The 22,612-nt window shown below is 25.8% G+C and overlaps 2 protein-coding genes across 3 annotated transcripts; both read right to left on the reverse strand.

Moving 5' to 3' along the window:
- Positions 1 to 2,574: 2,574 nt before the first annotated feature.
- LOC111307442 (protein DMP2-like) lies at positions 2,575 to 3,479 on the reverse strand. The gene has a single exon (XM_022905460.2). It carries the CDS (start codon positions 3,396 to 3,398, stop codon positions 2,829 to 2,831), a length of 570 nt encoding a protein of 189 aa, XP_022761195.2. The 5' UTR covers positions 3,399 to 3,479; the 3' UTR covers positions 2,575 to 2,828.
- A 10,752-nt stretch (positions 3,480 to 14,231) lies between these two features.
- LOC111306789 (uncharacterized) lies at positions 14,232 to 15,887 on the reverse strand. 2 transcript variants are annotated; one of them, XM_022904706.2, is made up of 2 exons: positions 15,096 to 15,887; positions 14,232 to 14,600 (listed from the first exon to the last, which is right to left on the reverse strand). In XM_022904706.2, the coding sequence occupies exon 1, from the start codon at positions 15,673 to 15,675 to the stop codon at positions 15,097 to 15,099; it is 579 nt and encodes a 192-aa protein (XP_022760441.2). In that variant the 5' UTR covers positions 15,676 to 15,887; the 3' UTR covers positions 14,232 to 14,600; position 15,096. The 2 variants fall into 2 exon arrangements, with proteins under 2 accessions (XP_022760441.2, XP_089607824.1); XM_089751698.1 differs by lacking the exon at positions 14,232 to 14,600 and adding an exon at positions 14,608 to 15,015.
- Positions 15,888 to 22,612: the final 6,725 nt, after the last annotated feature.

A 22,612-nucleotide genomic window follows, 5' to 3' on the forward strand; every position in this document is an offset into this window, starting at 1 on the left:
CATTCTTTTCTCATTTCTTGTCAGATAAATCAAGGATGTAATTGGCTTTAAATCTCTAGCTATGACATTTGCTTTTGTTGAACGTGTCAGTGACCTACAAAAATTATTTAATTAATTGTTTAGTGCCAAAAATCCAACTATTTTTAATGCAAAGGATTGCTTGTTGAACTTCAATTTGATGAAGTAAGCCCACCTCGTCTGCATAATCAACAATTAACCGAGGCCTTTCAAAGAGAATCCGCAGCTAATTAAGGTTATTTATTGTTAGATAAATGCTTTTTATTTTATTTTATTTTGTAAAAATGAATCGAAAGAAAAAAAAAAACAAATTTTGAATAGAAAACAAAAGACAAATAACAAATATTGTACCAAATGAAACCTAAGTTGTCTGATATCATCTTTATTTTATTTTATATTTTAAGATTTAGAGGGAAAAAAAAATGTTTAAAACCTACTCTTTGCGTAAAAGATCATGAACCTGTCACTGAGACAAAAGTCTAACAATTGCCCGTTATCGTCTAGATACAGATTTTTCCAAGAAATTGTCAAGTTTCAAGTAATATTAATATTAGCAAAAGATAAGAACAGATTGGTATTACTTCGACATCAAATTATAAATGCGTCTTAAGACCTCTAATTCGGGGGAAAAGTAGTTCCTAGAAAGCGATATATGATACAAGAAAGGAAATAGAAGGAAACCATATATATAATTACAACACATGAAATTGAAATCAAACTAATGGGGATGTTTAGCTACCAGTCTAATGCTCCCATTCAATCTGATTAGATTCTTTCCTAACATTTGCCTGTTGAAACTAACAAAAGGCTGCTCACACCTACATTAAAAAAAAATGCAAGTAATTTGCACCACAAAAACATGATTTTTATTTTCACATGAATTTACATATGTTATTGAATTAACTACCAGTCTAATGCCCCCATTCAATCTGTTTAGAGTCTCTCCTAACCTTCGCCTGTTGAAATCAACAAAAGGCTGCTGCACACGTACATTAAAAAAAATGCAAGTAAATTGCACCCCAAAAACATGATTTTTATTTTCACATGAATTAACATATTCCTATTCAATCTGATTAGATTCTCTCCTAACCTTTGCCTGTTGAAATTAACAAAAGGCTGCTTCACACTTATGTTAAAAAAAAATGCAAGTAAATTGCTCCAGAAAAACATGATTTTTATTTTCACACGAAGTAGCATATTTTGTTGAATTTTTAACATAATTAATGAAAACGATGGATTTAAAACGTTTTTAAAAGGCTATATATTTGACATTAAATTTTAAAAAACACAACTAAAAATAAAATATTACACAAAAATTACTGAGGATTAATGCATTTAACTCTAAGAAATGCTATAGACTTGAACCTGCTGTTTACTGCATGGATTATTCTCCTTAGAAATTACCTTTGGCCATTTAATTTCCAATTTGACAAGTTCTTATTTTTTAGTCAATGTTTCGTTTTCTACTCTACTTTTTGTTTTCTCCTGTTTGATTGTTTGGTGTTGAATTTAAGTGTAACTTATACTGAATTTCAATTGCATGGTCTACGTAAACAAGTTTGGAACAAAATGTTAACCAATCAATTTAATTCTCTTTGTATGGATTGGGAAAAACAAATATGAAGTTGCTGCTCAAATTGCAGACCTTTAACTTTGTATTTTCTAATTGCAAATTACCCAAATATAAGTTGTCGGTAAGACAAATACCAGAAGGCCAAAGCTATGAAATTCAAAAACAAATATGCATTTGGCTTTTTAATGTTAAAAAAAATCTACATTTCGCCTGTAAATCATAAAGTTTTGATTCAATAGACTCGGATCAAAGTCACTGTAGAATCCTAACCAGGTTTAACATATTCACAAAATTCAAACAGAAATTAAATTTATCCAATAGAAATATTTAAGAATTTGGAATTTCGTGAATATGTTAAACCTCGTCAAGATTAGGATGACAAAATCCTACAGAAACATATAACGAATAAAACATTAGCTTAATGACAAGGAGGATGTCTTAAAACCTTAAAATTTTAAATTTTAATTTTACTGTGTGTATTTAGTTGTTTAGTTATGTTTTAATTTATTAGTTAATTATTCGATAATTATAATTTGATTATGATGTAATAATTGAATATGATTATGACTGCAATTTCTTAAAAAAATTAATGGCATATAGCATATTAAGGTAAGTCATCGTTTCATCATCAACTCATGAAAAAAAATTTCATAAATAATTAAGTTGATGATGAAAATTTCAATTTAAAATTTGTTTCAAAGTTAAGATGTTATATGTCAAGTATCATTGAACCTTTTTTTTTTTTTTTTTTTGCAAAAGCGATCAAAGATTATAGCTAGGCAATAATGAGATAAAGAAAATTTATAAACATTAAGAATCAAGTCTCAACTTTGCAGAAATTCATCTCTTAAGAGAGATAGATGAATCATTTAAATTAAATCCCAATTCATTAAACTATTTTTCTTACCCATTTCAAATGGATTAAAATTGAATAAAAAACAAAAAAAAAAGGAAAAAAAACAATTTATTAATTAGCACATAAATTTTAATATAAACTAAGGAAAAATATCATTAATTATCGCATAAATTGATATAGAATCATAATACAGCAAACCTAGCTAGCACATACTATATTTCAAGGGCGATGGCATGCATCTGACATCCTTTCCCTTCTTTTTCAATATCTAATCAAACAAACATTTGATCCAAACAAAAAAAAAAATTACAAAGTTTATGTAGCAATCCTTAATCAATTAATTTATCCGACCAAGCAAACTTAAAGTTGTCCGAATTAGAGTTATTTAGAGTTCGAGGAATCACTTGAACTTGAAGGGTAGCCTATCCCTTGGCGGGTGTTAGGGAATAACATGAAAATTGCCCCGGAAACTGCACCAATAACAGGAGGCAAACTCATGAGCACAGCCTTCTCAGTGGACTCAAAAGATGGATAAAAACATTTTACAGTGTTAGAATCCAACAGAGACAACACAGCAAACACAATCACAGAAAAAAATGCATGGACAAAATCACTAATCCTCAGCTTGTAGCTCGACGAGTTAACCGAACCCGAACCCGAAGACGTCCAAAGACCACTAACTGTGGCTATACCATAATGAACTAACCCATCACTGCCTTTGTAGCTATCTGTAAAGCAAGCGAAAACACAAGATAACCCACAAAGACCAATGAGGATGCTGGTGAAGACCTTGTTGACAGGGCTGCAATCGCCGTTGTTGGTTAAAACAGGGTTAAGGAACTGGAATACGAAGACAGTTCCTGTTGGGAGGAGTTTGATGAGGCTTCCCAAACCTGCCAATGTTTTGTCTGAGATGGAAGTTGATGAGGAAGACGTGGAGGAGTTAGCCATTTTGGAAAGCGAAAAGTTTACTTGATTTTGCCTTGAAAATGAGGTTCTTTTGGATGATTCTTTTGTAGCAAAGTTTGAGGTGTATTTATAGAGAGAATTTTCAAAAACAACTGCAGAAAAAATTCGAGAGAGTTGCTTCTACGTAAATCTGGCCTACTACATATAGAATGGCTTTGCTTTTACCCTTCGAAAGCTTTGCCTACCTCCCTTTAAGCTTTAGGGTTCCCATATTTTCTCTATTCCACCAAAAAAATTCGTGACATATACTTCATGAAAGTGAAAATTTTAAATTTTATGAATAAAATATGAAGAAATTTATATCATATATTTCATTATAATATAAAATAAGTAATAGATTAATATGATAAATAAAAATATATAATAACATTAAATTTTTAAAATAATTATTCAAACTTCAATTTTTTCGTGAATTAAACATTAAGAGGAAATCATTAAGGTTTATCATACTAAAATAAAAACCAGTTATATATATAGCTGGAAGCTTGGACTTAGCCTCCAAAGTATGCAAGATTTTTTTATATATAATTAAAAAGCTTTAATTTCGGTCAAACATGCAAACTAAAAAAACCTCCTGTTGTTAAAAGTCTGATTTCTTTTATATATAATTTTATTATACTAACAAAGGGTATGCATTCATCACTTGAGTTGTTTTCAAACACAAATTGTTAATTTTTATGATTTTAAAATAGATTACTTGCATTCTTGAATTTTTTCCTAACCTCACTTAAACTATCAATTTTGACAAAATTATTTAATTGATTACTTTTAAATCTTAATTGCTAAATTGAGTATAAAATTTTATGTAGGTTATCCTTCAATTAATTAAAGAAATATGATTGGTTTAATGATAAAAAGACGAAAGATGACAAAAACGACTGAGTATTATACTTATCTTTTTGAAAAAAAAAATTATAATTGAAATTAAAGGTCAATTTTTGCTGAATCAGATATGACAAATATAAGACAAAATAATTATTCACTTGTTCATCTCCAATATGCAACCATAATGCTTAAAATATAAACATTTAACCAACACCTTTTGGTCCAAATAATAGAATATTCAATTCTCTTTAAATAAAGTCTCGATTTTGAGTTTTGTAAATAGAAAAAATAACTTAAGAGAGCTTACCTCTCTTATAAGTTTGACCTGACTTGACTTCAAATTAATCGAGGCTCAAAGTAGTTACCGAACACCAAAAAATCTCAAACAAAAATAAAAAACATTTATGGTTTTTCTTTCTTTTTTCACATAAAGCCTTCAGAACCTGCATTATTTTTTATTTCTTCTCTCTATGGTAATATATACTTAATTAAACAAATATGTTGAATTAAATTTCTTCCATTTTTTTTAGCTTGCTATATATTAAGATAAATATTCATTTCGACATATTGATAATGAAATATTTTAACTGCACAATCGTAATTAAAATGTTATCACATCTTTTTTTATTTTATTTTTATTATAGCCTAAAAAATATGTATCGTTTTGCTAACTTTGTTTTAAAATTTTCATTGTTAATAGATATCTCTTTTTAAAAACATGTTTTTTCTAATAATTTGAAATTAAAAGCTATTATTAAAATATATTATATATGTATGTATATATACATACACACACATATATATATATATATATCCTATAAAAAGTATTTCTTAAGCAATAAATATGCTGTCATTCAACGCGTGGTTTAAGTGCAAAATAGAAATTTGACATGAAACCAATGCTTCAAACTAAAGTTTTGCATAATCAACAAGGCAATTAACTCTCTTGTCAATTGATAATTATAGCTGGTTGAGTTGCGGATTGGCAAGTAACTGGCAGTCTTTTGAAAGAGTGCCAACTAAAACTTTTTCGGATAATAATCATTAGGCTAGGGAAAAATATTTGGAATACCAAATTTAAAATTATAGTAGTTGATTGAGTTTGAATTGATTTTTTTATTCGGTTTGGATTGATTTTTCATGTTATGAAGTAAGAAAATAAAAAATATTTGAATCAAATTGAATATATCATTTTTATTACTTTTTATATAAATTTTAAATTTTTATAAAATAAAAATAATTATTTTATATCTAAATTTATTTAAATATGTTTAAAATAATATAAAAATAATAACAAATTTTTTAAAAAAATTCAAGAACCAATGATCAAAACTAAATAAAACACATAATATTTAATTTAAATCAATTCGATTTTAAAAGAAGTTTGGATTTAAATTTGAATCAATTATTAAAATTTTAAAATATTATACAATATTAATCAAAATAATTAACTAAATTGAATCCAATTTGATCCATTATTATTTCTGATAATCATAATTATCTTCACTAGAAAAATTTTAATTAGTTCTCTAAACTCACTTCATATTCAGCATAAAAAATGATAAATAATAGTCCAAAAATAGTGAATTACAACAAAAAAAAATAAGATACACGAGATTCTTACTCTTAAATTTTGCATTATTTATAATATAAACTGTCATTATCATATCCATCCTCTTTTTTTGGATTTCAGATCATCTAACATAACCTTTTCTGCAAATTAAGCTCATTAGTTAAGTTTATCTGTTTACTTTTAAACATGGAAATGTGTATGATACTACGAGTCTATCAAATTTACTAACAAAAATAGAAGTCTAGATGTTGAACTACCACTTTGAATTTGTCCAAGGATAAATAAATAAATAAATATATATATATATATATAGATATAGTTCGCTAATACATTCTACAATTTACAATTTTTTTTTTCAATTGCCTAATTCGTGCCTAATTTGGGACAGCTCTAGTTTGTTACACACTATTTTCAGAAAAGTTGGATCACTATCAGGCTAATTTTTTAGTTCCTTGGGAGGAGTGTATTTGCAACTTGACAAGGAAAAAAACTCCAAGAAAAACTCAACGCATGCATCATGTAATGCATCATGTAGGTACCTAATTTTATCCGAAATAATTTGAGATCATAGATTTTTATGTTTAATTTGAATGTTTTGATTTGAATTAGTTTAGGTATTCTAATTGGACTCGTCCAAATTTTAAATCGGATTACTCATTTTTTAATCGTTTTCGCATGGGCCAAGGCCCGATTTAATTTAATTTAAGTTTATTTGAGATTAAGTCATATGGGCTTAAAAGCCCAAAGTCCAAAATCAAATTTTAGAACCGTAATTTAAAAATCTAACATTTGATTTTAAAGCCCAATTCTATTTATCTATATATTTTTAAATTTAATTATTTATTATAAATTGATAAATGATAAAAAAAAAAAACCAAGGTCATTTGGGAGTCTTACTTCACTTTCTTTATTGATAATTTTGCTTTTAGCTTTCCTTTTTTACCTCATTTTTAGCCTGATTTTTCCTCTTAACATGATTGATCAAAGGGTTTCAACACCCCAGATTCAGCAAAGTTCACTGACCCAACTACAGTAGCAGCATGCTTCATCTGTAACTATTGCCACATGTCTACCACATCAATCCAAAAAGCTAATTCCAAAAAGACTTTTCAAGGGAAAGTTGAGTTTTATAAGGAAAAAGCCAATTTACAAAAAAAAAAAAAAAAAAAAAAAAAGAAAAGAGAAAACCATTTGGCCATTCATGAAAAAGGGGAGCCCTTTCACCCGGTTTTTATCAAAGACCATCATTTTATCAAACCGATCATCACCACCATCAAAACTATTCCACAAAACCTAAAACACCATTAAAGTCTCCAATCGTCAAAATCACAGTCCCGAAAACCAGAAGGTCATTTGGCCCCCTTTAACCCATAACCTTTGCACCCTACTTCACTCGAAACTAACAGCAAACCATCAATTATCATAGAACTCATTTCTATCGAAATTACCATTAAAAACACAAAAATGAGACTGAAAATCTCATTCGGCATTCTACAATTTGAACCCCACGCTCTCAACACCCATACAAAACTCTTAAGCCTACCAATCTTCACACCATTTGGATGCCACTGTATGCAACATCAACACCCAGCAAAAATCACCAAAGCCATTAGCCCTCTTCCAAAGCACCTAGTAAAATCCCAAAACCAACCTCCAACCATCTTAAAAAACACCCACTGCCATAGTTCTTCTCTCCATAAAAGCCACAACAAAGAAATAAAAACAAATCAGTCAAGCCACTATACATACAAAATAAAAAAAAATTTAAAAAAAATCTAGCCAATAACCCTTTTATTCAGCCAAACATATACCTAAAATCAAAAGCCATAAATCACACCAAAAAATTAACATCACAATGAAGAACCATTAAAAAAAAAAAGAGAAAGAGATGGCTTCGATTCGACCAACCAAAAAAAGAAGAAGGAAGGGAGGAGCCGATGATGGTAAAGAGGTGTTGTTGACCAATGACTGAAGCCTTTCAGCGAGAAAAAAAAAAGAAGAGAGGAAATAAGAAGAAAAAAGAATAAAAAAAAGAGGGAAGACGACATTAGACAGCAATGGTAACCAGCGAAAGTGGTGGCAATTGACATCGAAAAATAGGTTCTTAAAGGAGGCAATGTATGGTTTCTTTTAAGAGTTGGAGATTTTTTTCTTAGAGGAAAGAAAGAAATGAGTAAAAAAAAAATTAAGCTTTTATAAAGTGTAAAAAAAAAAATCTAGTCAACCCGAACCGACTCACTTATGACCCACCAATCCAAAGATCGGCCCAACTTAATAGCCCAACCCGATTTTGGTGGATCCAACCCAAACCATATGGTTCTAGCCCAATAGCTCCATTCATTGGACTTAGTTGATTATGAGTTTTGAACTTTAACAATAAAATCTTGTTGTGTATAATTTCTTGGCCTTGATCATTTTATAATGTGTCTATATATATTTATTTCTCTTTTGCATCCATGACCATAAAAAAATCGTAATTATAAAAATGAGATTATGGGTGTCTTGTATTATGATATTATTATTATTATTATTATTATTTAAAAAAGGATAATTTTGGTTTAAAGATATTGTTTTTTAGAAAAAAGGGGTTTAAAAGCTAAATTGTTTTTTTTTTAAAAAAAGATCTTAAAAACCCTGCCTATATGTTGGAGAAAATTTAAAATCGTGTTTTATGAATTCCATTCCACCTAAATATTAAAAAATTAAAAATTAAAAAATTTAATTAAAAAACAAAAAATTTTCCTTCATAAACCAAAAAATTATAAATAAAATTTCTTTCATTTTTAATTTTTGTTTTAAAAAGGAAACAATAAAAATTAAGTAAATAAGAAAAATATGCATAAAATTGATTAAATTGGTGGTTCTAATTTTTAGCTTTTATTCACACAATTTATTTGTTTCACATTGCATTAGTATGAAACTGTTAAGAAAAAAAGAGAATTATGAAAATCAAACTTGCTTCAAAAGTCCACTTAAGTTTTGGAGATAATTAAGGAAGTTTGGGTTATCGACAATTCTCCTTTTTTTTTATTCCTAAATCCTAAAACCTCAAAACCCTAAAATCTCAAAATCTTAAAACACAAAACCTAAAACTTCAAAACTTTAAAACCCTAAAACGAGATCATATAGCCATTACCTAAGCTCATACTCCAAAACCATCATAAAATTTAAAAGATTTGTATGAAAGTTTCCCATGAAGTAAATTATTCCCAAATGCCACCTAGATGATGGGATATTTGAAATTTTTTATTTTATTAAGATTTTTTTCATATAATTTCTTAACCTAAAAATAATAATAAGATAAAAAAAAAGTAAAGAAATATTATTAAAAATAATATCTTAAATATAAATAATCACACATAAACTCTGCCTACATGTTGGGGAGTCCAAGTGATCTCTTTATATTTAAGGATCAAATCACAAAATTGCATTTTATTGTCTTGCATGACATTCATTTGCATATATTTATTTTTAGATTATGACTTACATTTATTCCATATGCTCATTTTTTAATTGTTACTATTGTTTCTTGGTTAATTATAGCATCATCTCTTTTTTTTTTTGCATAAAATATTTCTTATGAAAAATTTTACTTGAAAAAAATCAATTTTGAAATAAAACTAAAATAGTATTTCGAAGGAAATAATTTTTAGTATTTTACCTAGATGTTGGAAAAAAACCAATAATTATCATCTGCAAATAATGTTTTTTTATTTTCAAGGAATGTCATGGTGAATCTTAAATAAAAAAAGTTATCTTTAAAATTCTACTTAGATGTTGAAGAATTTTAAGGTAAATCTTTAACTTAAAAATTTTCACAATATTCCTAAACAAATACTTCTAATAAAATTTATTTTCTTTAAAAAAATAAATAAAGATAATTATTATTAAATTTCAAACCAAAACTATTTTATCCAACCCTAATGATAAAGTATGATTAATTGGTACCAATTTTTATGGGTATTGTGGGGGAGCTAAGCTTTTCCCACACATAACTGACTCTAAAATCCAATTTTGTTTTTGTAAACCAAAATTATCTTTTGCTAAACTTTAAACTTGTTTTACTGCTTTATTAAAAAAAAAAAACTTTTGGATGAGCAATTACACCTTAAAAAAATATTAGTAACAACTCCTCTTATTTTTTCGATTGTAAAATTAATTTTACATCTAACGATCCAAAACCAATTATGACACATCAAAATCTCTAGTATGGTTATTTCATCAAATAGGTAGATGTTTTAATGGTAATTAACCTCCACTTGGCTCTTGGGAAAGACTCTAGTCATTTTTTATTTTTTTTATACATAATATCACAATTTAAAGATAGAAAAAAATTTATAGTGTTGAGATTTGAATTTCAAATTTACACTATATCATATATTAAACATAGAATTGGTTGAGATTTGAATTTCAAATTTACACTATATCATCTATTAAACATAGTAATTGGTACCAATTAAGTTAATCTCTAATTAAGTTCACCATTCTTGAATTTTTCATTTGGTGAAAAAACTAATAATAAAGGAAATTATTACTAAATTTCAAATTGAAATCATTTTATTGAACCTTGAAGATAAGACATGATTAATTGGTACCAAATTTTATGAGTGTTGTAAGGGAGCTAAGCTTTTATAATACATAACCGACTCCCAAACCCAATTTTAATCTCATAAACCAAAATTGACTTTTGATAAACTTTAAACTCATTTTACTGTTTTATTAAAAAGATAAATTTTTTAATAACCAATTATACTATAAAAAATATTAGTGACAACTCTCCTTGTTTTTTCAATTTTAAAATTAATTTTAAGTCTAACTGTCCAAAACCCATTATGACACATCGAAATCTCTATTATGATTATTTCATCAAATAGGTAGATGTTTTAATGGTAATTAACCTCCACTTGGCTCTTGGGAAAGATTATAGTCATTTTTTTTTTTATACATAATATAGCTATTTGAAAATAAAAAATAAATTTTATTGGCATTAAGATTTGAATTTTAGATTTACAGTATATCATCTATTAAACGTAGTAACTTGTACCAAATGAGTTAATCTCTAATTAAGTTCACCATTCTTGAATTTTTCATTTTGGAAAAAAACTAATAAAATATGGTTAATGTGATTGACTCATAATTATTAAATTGTTTTGTATAAAAAATTGACATGAGAAAAAAAAAAAGGATCGAGAAAACAAAGAAAGGAAAGAGAAAATTAAATCATGTTACTAGATAGGAGTGTTTTTTGACAAAAAAAAAAAAACTCCTTCCATTCTATTGAGTTTATAGCATAAATTCAACTAAATCCGAGATGAAATTTTCATAGTTGTTGTAAGTAGCCAAGTTTGAACTAAAAACTAAATACAAATTTGAAAATCTTTTAAAATATAGTGAAGATGAACTTCAAATTGCAAGTAATTTTTCTAGATACTAAAGCATACAATCTCTTGCCCTTCATTTTTTGAATTGGACTCACCTAAAATTGAATGACATGCTAACAGAGTCTCGTCTATCTCAATGATAAGAAAGATGATTCGAAACTTTTAAATTTTGAGTTTACTGATATAATATAATTTATATTTAAAGGTTTAGTCTAGGGAAGTAATTTTTTTTCTCAAAACGACATGTTAATGGAGTCACATATTATTCATATGTTAATATTATGATTGTTATTGTTATTCACGTATTATTAATAATAATATGAAAAAAAAAATTATTAGGTAATTTTACATTTTTATGAATTAAATACAAAAATATTATATTTTTTAAGTCAACAAAATCTAGAAATCATATGTTCTACTTTAATATCACTTCTTTTTTAATCACTTTTCCTTTCGAAATTTAAAAATCCAAAACCAAACTTAAAAAAAAAAAAAAAGGAAATTGATGGTACTAAATAAGATTAAAGGAGAATTGGATATAAGAAAGTAAAATCATAGTAACTCAGAATTAGTTTTTGGGTCAGCCTCTGTTGAAATGGCCCACTCAAGGCTTTAAGGATTGGTGGTCTCTGGCCCTAGTCCGAGTCTCATTGATGCTTTGATCTGTCTTCAACAACGACGGAGGGCACAGACGGAGGTCCCCATAGAAATCCTGCACTTCAAGCAGGGCCAGGCTTTTACACATATCAAAAACCATCTCTTCTTTCATCTTCTGTCATAGGCCAACGTGTATTAATGACCAGGATGACGCCCTTAAACTTTTAAGTTCCCACTTCAAGTCTCCATTAAGTATGATTCACGCAAAGATATGTTGATTTTATTGATTGTTGATTGGGTTATTATATTGGTTTTTTCATATTGATATATATATTTTTTACAAACGAAGCCGTAATCTGTTGATAACAATAAAAAAATTATAATTATTAAATTTTAAATTTTAAATTTATAATATGTTATTTTTAAAAATAATTATAAAATTAATTGAATTAAGTATCAAATTTTTTTTACATATATAAAAAATTATAATTACTAGGATTTGAATCTTAAATTTATTGAATGTTACTTTTAAAAATAATTAAATAAATTAATTGAGTTAAATATTAAATTTATATATATCACTAAAATTATTTGATTATAATTATAATTTATGCTTATACAATAATTTCATTAAAAAAAAAAAAGAACATTATTATCCTTTGTACATCACAAAAGTCACAAGAGAAGAAAAAATCAAAGTATATGTTAAGAATCCAAGGAAAAAATCCCTTCCCTTTGTACCTAAAATGATGGAGACTTTCACCAATAAAGCTTTGGTTTAGTAGGAAGGTGGCTTAAAACTTTAGGTTTCAAATTCTATTATATGTGAATTTAATTATTTAATTATGTTTTAATTTATTATCTCATTATTTAATAATATATTATATACCGATGTAATATTTAATTATAATTATAATTTCTCTTGTAATTTCATTAAAAAAATCAAGATTTTTCCATAGAAAATTAGGAAGAAAGTCAAAGACTGACTCATCACACCAGCCTCAGCCATTTTGTTCAAGACTGAAATTTCCAACTTTTATTAAGAACTAATTGCATTTCTTTGCTTGCAGTAATGCACACTTGCATTAAACTTTGCAAGCAAATTCCTCTAATGGTTACTGCTTTGAATAATTTCACTTGGCCCAATCCTTCATCGCACTTTTAACCACAAAAGTCAAGAGAAGTTTAGACTCTCTTATATATCAAATGCTTCAACTCTTAAGAAAAGATCAATTTTATATTGAAATAATCAGAGATTAAGGTCAATTTTGTATAATATTATGATTTAATATTGAAATTTGTGATTTTATTTTGATTTTATTATATTTTGTTGTTCCATTTCCAATTTTTTTGATTTTTTTAAATTGATTTTCAAATAAAATTAAAAAATTTCTAGGAATACCCCATTAATATAAATGATAAATTTTTGTTACTTTATATGCAAGGTAATGATTCGTTAGATTTTAATCTCAAATAATAATAATAATAGCTAAATCAAACCTGATAATAATGTACTTTAACGTATTATTTAATATTTATTTTCATAATTATTGTCTATGAAGTCATTAATAAATCCTTTACCATAAATTTTCATACTTCTTAACTAAGACATCAAGAATGAATGGTCATGATCTTCTCCGATCAATTATGGAATACAAACAATAATTGAAGCCATATTATGTTGTGACCTACCATTAGATTTTTGGGTTTGCATGGCTTAAATTGAGTCGAGATTATGAATGTATTCTATTGAATTTGAGTTGATATAATATTAAGTGTGAGTTTGAATTTAATTTGAAATTTGAAACTCAAAATTTTATTTGAATTCGATCGAGTTTTATTTTTTTAATTTAAATTCGATTCGAGATAAAAATCAAATTATTCAAACTCACTCGATTAAGTTCGATTAATATATAAAAATAAGATTGATTATTGTATTTAACAAAAATTTGATTATTTGTGCTTAAACTCGAGCTCTAATTTAAGATATTTTATTAATTAAAATAATAAACATATATTTAAATATAAAAATTCGATTAAGTTCACGAACTATTCAAACTAGATATAAAAATATTCGAACTCAACTCGATCGATGAATCAAACTACTCAAACTTAATATCGAGTCGATAATAATCGAATTAAATTTAAATATTATTCGAATCAAACCTAAATAACTTATGAATATTAATATATCATTTACATTATTAGATGAGATAAACTTATTTGCATCATAAGATGAGATAAGCTCATTTACATCATTAGGTGAGATAATTAAGAGTGTAAACTAGTCAAATTATTTGGATTCAATTTATCAAGCTAAGCTCAAATTTAATTATTCAAATAAAATCAAAATTTAAATATTTTAATAGTTGATTAAAAATTAAAAATTTAATTTAGTTTTATTTTTTAAATATTTTGAATATATTTAATATGTATATATAAATAAATAATAAAAATATTTTATTTTATTTTTATATTTTAATTTTATCAAATTCAATCTAATGAAACTCTAATTGTATAAGTAAAATACGAGTTGAGCTTACAACGTATAGCTTGTTGAATTAAGATCAAATTCTGAATCTAATCTTGAAAATCGACTTGATTACACCCCCTACCAATTGCTTTTGGTCGTTGGTGCCCAGTTTGGACAAACACAGAACGGGAAGGGATTCGACACGGCAAACACAAATGAATATAAACAATTGTCCTTTTCCCACCAAAAAAGGTTAATAAATAAGACTTTAATCATGGTTCCAGCCAAGGCACCGCCTTTTTAAAGTTCTTTTCCCCTTTCCTCTTCTTTTCACTCTGAACATAGAAAAGAAAAATAATAATAAATTAATTCACTGAAATTTCGAACATACTGATTTTTCCCCAGATTTTATCATTGCTTTACAACAAAGGGACGAGATTGCAAACCTCTCTCACACTTTTTTTTCACAACAGAGCAGAAAACATTTTCAAATCCCAACATTTAAAAACCCAACCCCGCACCTAATATTCCTTAATATTACATATCAACCCCTTAATTTTTCTTTTTTAACAGATCACCCCCTAAGAAAAGACACAGCGTCAGAGCCACATACTTTTTTTAACATACAACGACAACAACAATATGGATATTATCTAATCACCGCTAATAGTTTTCTCCGATTTCAATTCCATCCGCCGTTTCGAAAAAAATATCCCGGGGGAAATCGGATCTTGAAAATTCCGGAGAGATCTAAATAGAGACGAAACGATCGTGAGAGAGAGAGAGAGAGAGAGAGAGAGAGAGAAAGAGACAAAACGATCAGGTTGGACCTCAGAGATCGAGCCGAAGCAAACGCCTGAGATCTCTAGTAGCTGAATCATCAATAGAAAGCTGTTTCTTCTTCGAGAAAGAAGGCAAAGGAAGTGAACTCGGCGCCGGAGAGACAGCAAAAGCCGATCCGGCGTACACGTCAGATTTTCCGGTAACCGGAGACTTAATATCCATAATTTTGGTCTGTTTCGGAACCATTTCAGGATCCGGACCCAACCTATCCGTACCCGTAACAACCAACACGTCTTCTCTTCCACCACCGTTGTTGCTCTTAATCTTCGAATCCAACGACTCTCCTCGTCTCAAAATCGTAACCTTCTCCATCGTAACATTGTTCCTCACCGTCTTCAAGTCATCAGCGGAGCTAAATCTCTTCGAAATCGCTTGATCCGATACGACCCGCTTCCTCTGAACGGGTTTCCTGTTAAATTTACCATTCCCGTTGCTGTTATTGTTAGTATTATAATAGTAACTAGAGTTAAAGCTACCATTTCCGTATCTTCGGCGATAACAACCCGTCGGAGCAACCCGGATCCGTTCGATCAAACAATCGTGAGGCCTTAAAACTTCAGTTCCCATATTAATTCACCCCAATAAACAAAGACACTCAAATTTAGACGAATAAATTAAAAAGAGTAGAGAAAATTTTGCACTCTCTGGTTTCTCATAAGGGGAAATAAAGGAGCAGAAGGTAGGTTGCTTTAATTTTTGTTTTTCAATTCAAAATATTTCCTTTCTTTTTCTTTTTTTTTTTTTTTTGCTCTGCTGTGATTGAATCTGTGGAGAGGAAAGGGATAAGGGAAGGGAAATATATAGGGGGAAATTAAAGAATGTGGATCAGCGTCGGGGGTCGGGTTCGGTGGTGAGTGTGTTTTGTCTTCGTCTTTCTGTTGACGCGTCAGGTGGTGGGTCCCTTAAAACCACGCGGCTCGGGTTGAGTGATCGGGTCCATGTCAGGTGGACCCCAAGTAAGGACAGGAATGGTGTAATAACGGAAACCGTTAAATGATTGGGTTATGTTTGGTTGTCGTGACTGAAGTTTTGATAATTTGGGGGATAACGGACGTTTGGGTGTCGGAATGGTTAGTTGGCGGGTTGTCAGATTTTTTAATATTATTAATTTTAGGTGAAGGGACCACTTCCGAATGCCTCTTATTTATGCGGTGAACAGTGGCTTGGTTTGCTTTGTGCCCATTTTTGCCCTATTTATTTATTTTTATAAATTATGTAAATATAAAGGACAAAATCTTGCCGTAAAAAATTAGTAAAAAAAAAGGATGTTTAATTTCTTTTTTAGTATTATTAGTTAATTGATGGGACAAAAAGATGGCCAGTCTTTTAAAACATTGGCCGCCCACCTAAAAGGATTATCAATTTCATCATGTGATGTTCTATTATTGTTCTTTTAAGAAATTTTGAAAAAAAAAAAAGTTCAAATTTTATATACACATGAAATATATGTTAGAATTTTTTATTAAGTGAATTATTATTAATTAATAATTTTATAATTTAATAAAATAAATTTATAAATTTATTCTTAATACAAGATAAATACGAGAGTTTAAAAAATTAATTGTGATTATTTATATGCTGGTTTTATACATTTATTGGATGATAACTTATTAAAGTAAGAGAAAAACTTAGATAAAATTTTTTAAATGAAGTATTTTATTAAAAATAATTAAATTCAAATTAAAATTAAAATTAAAATTGATTTATTGAAAATTTTCATTACATAAATTAAATGTGTATGATTTGAAAAATTTTTAATAAATTTTTATATATTTTTTCGATAGATATTTTTATTTAAAATATTAATAAAATTTTTATCGTTAAATAAAAATACATCAAATTTAAATTATAAATAATATTTTTTATATATTATTAATTTTCATATTAAATTTTATCAATTTATTGATTTTATTTTTTATTAAAATTCTTATTAAATTATTTAAAAAAAACTTCACAAACTTTACAAAAAAACTAAATATAAATTTTGTCCTTAACGTAGTTACAAAAAAGTACGTAAGCTAAGTTTTGAGTTTAAATTAAAGTAAATTTAGTTTTTTTTTTCTATTGTAAGCTTTTTTTTACAATAAAAATAATTATACCATCGCCTACTAATTTCCCTGAAATTATAAATAATTTGTTTTAAAATAAAATCACCTTGGTAGGTTTGTTTTGTCTCTAAAAATATTTCACCTTCAACATAATTGCCTTTTATTATTACCAATTTCTTTCTTCCCCAATGCCACAACTATAATCTTTCTAGCCGTTTTTTAAATAAAATTTATCCACAATTAAATAAGTTTACTTGTAATAATAAATATTTTTTATTGCATTACTAAAAAGTAATAATAATTGTTTTTAAAACTTGTTTACAACCTTTTTTTTCTTTTTTTTTTAAATGAAAATTTTGTTAAAAATCATTTTTAAATGAAATCTACTCACCTAACTTGGTTCCCACTATGAAATTTTAAGCCTAATATATTGAAAATTTTCCCTTTTTATTTGATAACTTAAACAAATATTTAACTAAATTTATTATTTTTTATTAACAATCGTATAATTTATTGATAAAATATAAATTTTTAATTTTAATGATAAAAATTAAAATAAATTTTTAATACAAAAAAAAGAAATTCATTATCATTTGTTGATAACTTTATGGGTTGCATTTTAGTTGTCAAGTGTAGGACGTGCTAAAATTTAGAGTAGAAATTTGACAATTTGTACACAAAATAAATATGTTTGACAAATTTTATGCCTCGTGTGGTCCAACAAAAACAAAGCGTTGATTTCTCACTATTCTAAGTCATATTTTGGAGCGTGATTCACTCTTTGTTTGACCCAGCTAGTTTTGACTTATACTTTTTTTTAAAAAAAACTTTATCATTGAGTTGTATAACAACTGACAGGGAAACATCAAATTTTTTATGTTTAAATAAATTATTATTATTATTATTTCATTATAATTTTTTTTTCTAAAATTTTTTGGTATTTAATAATCATTTTAAATTTTGATTAATTCAGAATCGAGTTAGATCAGATCTCGTAAGAAGAATAAATTTTTTTTAATTTATTTTTTTTATTTACAATATTAAAAAATTGATACCTAATTTAAAGAGAACTAAATTTTTTGTCACTCAAACTAACAGACATTGATAATTATTTTCATTTCTTAGAAGTTAGCAATTAGGTGACAAAAAATTCATAAATATTAATGATGGAATCATAACTTTTTATATTTGGTTGATCAAATAAAAAAAAAACACTTAAAGTTGGATGACTAAATGTTTAATTTAACCAATTATGTTTTCAAAATAAATTAATCAAATGTTTAAAATAAAGATTTTCTTATCTTTACATATATGGTACATTATGCATATGCATTGATTTAGTCAAGGATTTCAACATCAAATTCATGTAAAGGATTTCACAGTTTTTTATATTCCATCCCTACTTGGAGATATTATAAAAAATTTGAAGGAAATCTTTAATCTTGATACTAATCTTTAAATTAACATTAACATGGGTTTAAGTGCATAAAAGAGCCAAGAACCAACCATTGATTTGTCCCACCAAAAAGTTAATTACTTCCAAATCAATAGTGATTTTTAATTGCATAAAACAAATCATTAGGTGGCATTTGGATGCAATTGTATCTTTGGTGAGATACAGATAAACTTTAATTATCATCAATTAAATCTAAATATCAATTTTAATGAAATTTATACAATATAAATTTTTTATTAAAATATTATTTTCAATCATAATTACAATAATTTTTTTTTCAATCGCATATATAATAATATTTATTATTATTTTTAATTTCACTTAAATAAATTTTATCGTCTATTCAAATGAATCCTTAATCATTTTTTAGTTATTTTTTTTTGGTCAAAATTTTTATGAATTATTTTAATTATTAGCTTTTTTATATTTGAAAACAAGAGTTGGAAGTTTCATAATACCTAATTAAACATTATGGTGTCAAATGGAAGATAACCTTTGGAAAAATTTGTAAGATAAGGCATTAATTGCATTTGTAAGAAATATAAATATTGACTGTTAACATTTTTGCACCCATTAGTTCACATCTCTTTCAAATGCTAGTTACTAATCTCAATATTTAATTGCATTTTATTTTTTTAATTAAAACTAATGAAGTTCTTAATAAATTATTAAAATAAGTCATTTGATCAATTATCAATAAAATTTTTAAATTGTATAAGTGAGGTTTACAAGACAATATATATTTTAGAATATATTAAAAATAAAAAATTTAATAAAAAATTAAAAACATTTGTCAGTCTTTTATTATCATTTGTGAAATTAAAAAGTTTACTAATATAGTATAAAACGAAATCTATCATTAATATTAAAAAATTTGAGAAAATTCCTCAATATAGCATTTGGTATTATTTTTAAGATCATTGTGGTGATTTAATGACTATAATGATAAGATTATCATCATGATTTGATCACTAGTGATCTTATATTATTATATTTGGTACAATATTATAAAACACTAGTAATTTTAAATTATTGTGCTTGGTATTACATGAAATAAAAAATTATAGAGTATAAAATAGTCAGAATATAATAAACTTAAAAAAGAAAACAAAATATTTAATATTTAATATTTATAATGAATAATTTATAAAATAGTGATATTTAATTTTATAGAAAATTACAAAATATAAAATAAGTTTGAAGAAAATAATTTCAAAAAATTACTAAATTAATTTATTTTCTTTTTTAATAATAGATCTAAAAAGAATGTAGTAAGTTATAAACTAAATTAAGCTAATGGACTAAAATTTAATTACTCAATCCATTAAAAAATTTAATTTTTATTAAAATAAAAATAAAATTTATTGAAGTTTCATGAATAAATATAATTTAGTAAATCTGTTTTTTGGAAATTAAGAAAATCTTAATCATATATACCAAAAGAATGACTTCAAGTTATAATTTCAATATTATAGAAAAACTCATAATATTTTACTAATCTTAATCATATATACTAGAATGATTAAATTATATTGAGTAAAGGTTGTAGAGAATAATTAATTTTCCAAAGTGAAAGTTTGCTTATAAATATTAAATTTAGAGGGAATTGTGTATTTATTTTCGTTAATCATTAAGGTAAATTAATCAAAAAATAATTTTTTTATAAAAATAAAAAATTTCATTTTAGATCGAAATTAAATCACTTCTTAAAACAATAATCTTAAAAACATTTTCACATAAAATTATTATAAATTAAAATTAAAATTATTAAATATAAATTATCGTAAATATTATTTGAAAGAAAAAGTGTAGGCTTGACTTATCATAAGAAGGTGCTCCAATGAATAAAGTATTTTTTGTTGCAAAAATCAATAAAGTATGTTGCAAAAGCATAATTTATTGTTTTATAAAAAGAATAAAATTGAGTGGACATTGATTATCCACTAAAAAAAAGGAAGAAAATGAAATAAAAAAGGGAAAAAAATCTGAAAAAGCATTTAAAGAAAGGTTGGAGTTTTCAATTTTGAGAAGCGAAGTAAAAGCAAGTAAAGAATGCTTCGGTGTCTCTCAATCTCCATAGCCTTTACAAAAAGAAAAAATGATGGTACTGCGTTGGAAGCAAAAGTGGAAACATCCTCCCAGAGAAAAAGAAAGAAAAAATATAAAATAAAATGTATAAAGATGAAAGCATAAAGAAAAAGTTTATGTGAGAATCATGGAAACTTTATAAAGGTTTATGGCCTTTAGAAAGCTAGAAGGTGGTCACCCACGGGAATATTTTTGCCTTATACACCCAGGAGAGTTGAGCTGTCATGAGTTTGGGATAAGAAAAAATTAAAAAAATCAAAATTAAATTCAAAATTATAATATTTGATTCAATTTGAATTATTTTTTTATTTAACTTTGATTAATATTAGATACTAAATATATATATATATATATATATTAAATTTGAATCGAATTTATATAAAAAAAATCAAATCAAATTATATATTTTTATTAATTTATATATATTTTAATTTTTTATAAAATAAAAATAATTATTTTATATTTAAATATATTTAAACATATTAAAAATTTTATTAAAATAATATATAAAAATAAAACAAATAAAATTTAAAAATTTATAAACTAAATCAAATCAAACTGATAAAATTTAATTCAAATAAAATTAATTTTAAAATATTATTGATTCAAATTCAAATTAAATTTAAAAATTTTATAATATTATGTATTATCTAAAAAAATTAAATTCGATCTTATTCAAATAGTTATTACTTCCATCGTGAGCCCATGTGAAACTTCTCTTTGGATTTTGATTGTGGAATTTGAGTTAACTAGGCCATCTCATAGGTGATTTTATCATTCTTCTGTTAGGTCTCGAGTGTCTTTGGTCAAAACTGGGTTGCTAAAGATTTTAGTTAAATTTAATTGCTAAGGTGAAAGAAATTTCGTTTGAATGTTACTTCACATATTTCCTAGACCCGAAGGCTCAGAACACTTTCCTTTTGTTTTACTTTTACTTGTTTGAGAAAAGAATATCTCTAGTCGATCCAAGCTAATTAATGCTAAAGTAGTGAAAGTAATGAAAATAATTAAATTAATTAATGATGATAAATAGCTTTACATGCTTCATTACTTTTCCTTTTTGAGAATTTTCATTTCCATGTGAAGTATATTTTTATTTTATTATAAGTTATAATATAATAAAAGTATTCATAGCTAAGCTCATAAATACATATTTGATATCAATAATTTATATATTTATTTAAATTTGATTCGGCTTAATATTTTATATTTTTTAAAATTTTTAAATTCAATTTAAATTAAAAAATAAATTTCAAACTCTCTTATTAAACTTAATTTATATAATAAAATTTTTTAAAAAATATATAATATAAAAAATAAAAATTTACATATATATACTTATATAATTATAATATTTTAATTATATATAGTTTATTTAGACCAAATTGAGTTGAACTTGAATTTTAATTATTTTATCCAATACTTAATTCGAAATTTAAACAAATTTAAAAATTTTATCCAAATTAATTTAATGGGTTTTAATTTTTTGTTTAAATTTTCTTAAAATTTGAATAATTTTTTGAGTTTAGACAGGTAATTGTACTCTTAAACAAACTTATAATACATATATTTGTACACTTAAACCAATTGGTTCTACACTCATAAAATAAACAAGATTTTAACCTTTTTAGGACCAAAAATTATAACCAATTTCCTTAATGAATAGGAACTGATTCTAACATGGACTAAAATGGAACTAACCCATGTTTTCCTATAAAGACAAGAAGTTGAATAAAAAAAGGACAGAGTGAAGGCAATTTTTTTCCTTTTTTTTTTCTTAGTGCTGTGTTTTAAAACATGTTGGAGAATCTACTTTCGGTTAATATAATCCAGGTTAGTGAATCTGGCCATTTGTCACTCAACAAATTTCTGCCACTTGTGTTTGCTTTTCGATGATGTAGATTTGAGTGGA

This window comes from Durio zibethinus, chromosome 22 (assembly GCF_047325235.1).
Source record: "Durio zibethinus cultivar Kanyao isolate XHJ-2024 chromosome 22, ASM4732523v1, whole genome shotgun sequence".
Classification (NCBI taxonomy): Eukaryota; Viridiplantae; Streptophyta; class Magnoliopsida; order Malvales; family Malvaceae; genus Durio; species Durio zibethinus.

Coding starts and splice junctions, on each gene's coding strand:
- LOC111307442 (XM_022905460.2), bottom strand. CDS start 3,398: ATGGCTAACTCCTCCACGTCTTCCTCATCAACTTCCATCTCAGACAAA.
- LOC111306789 (XM_022904706.2), bottom strand. CDS start 15,675: ATGGGAACTGAAGTTTTAAGGCCTCACGATTGTTTGATCGAACGGATC.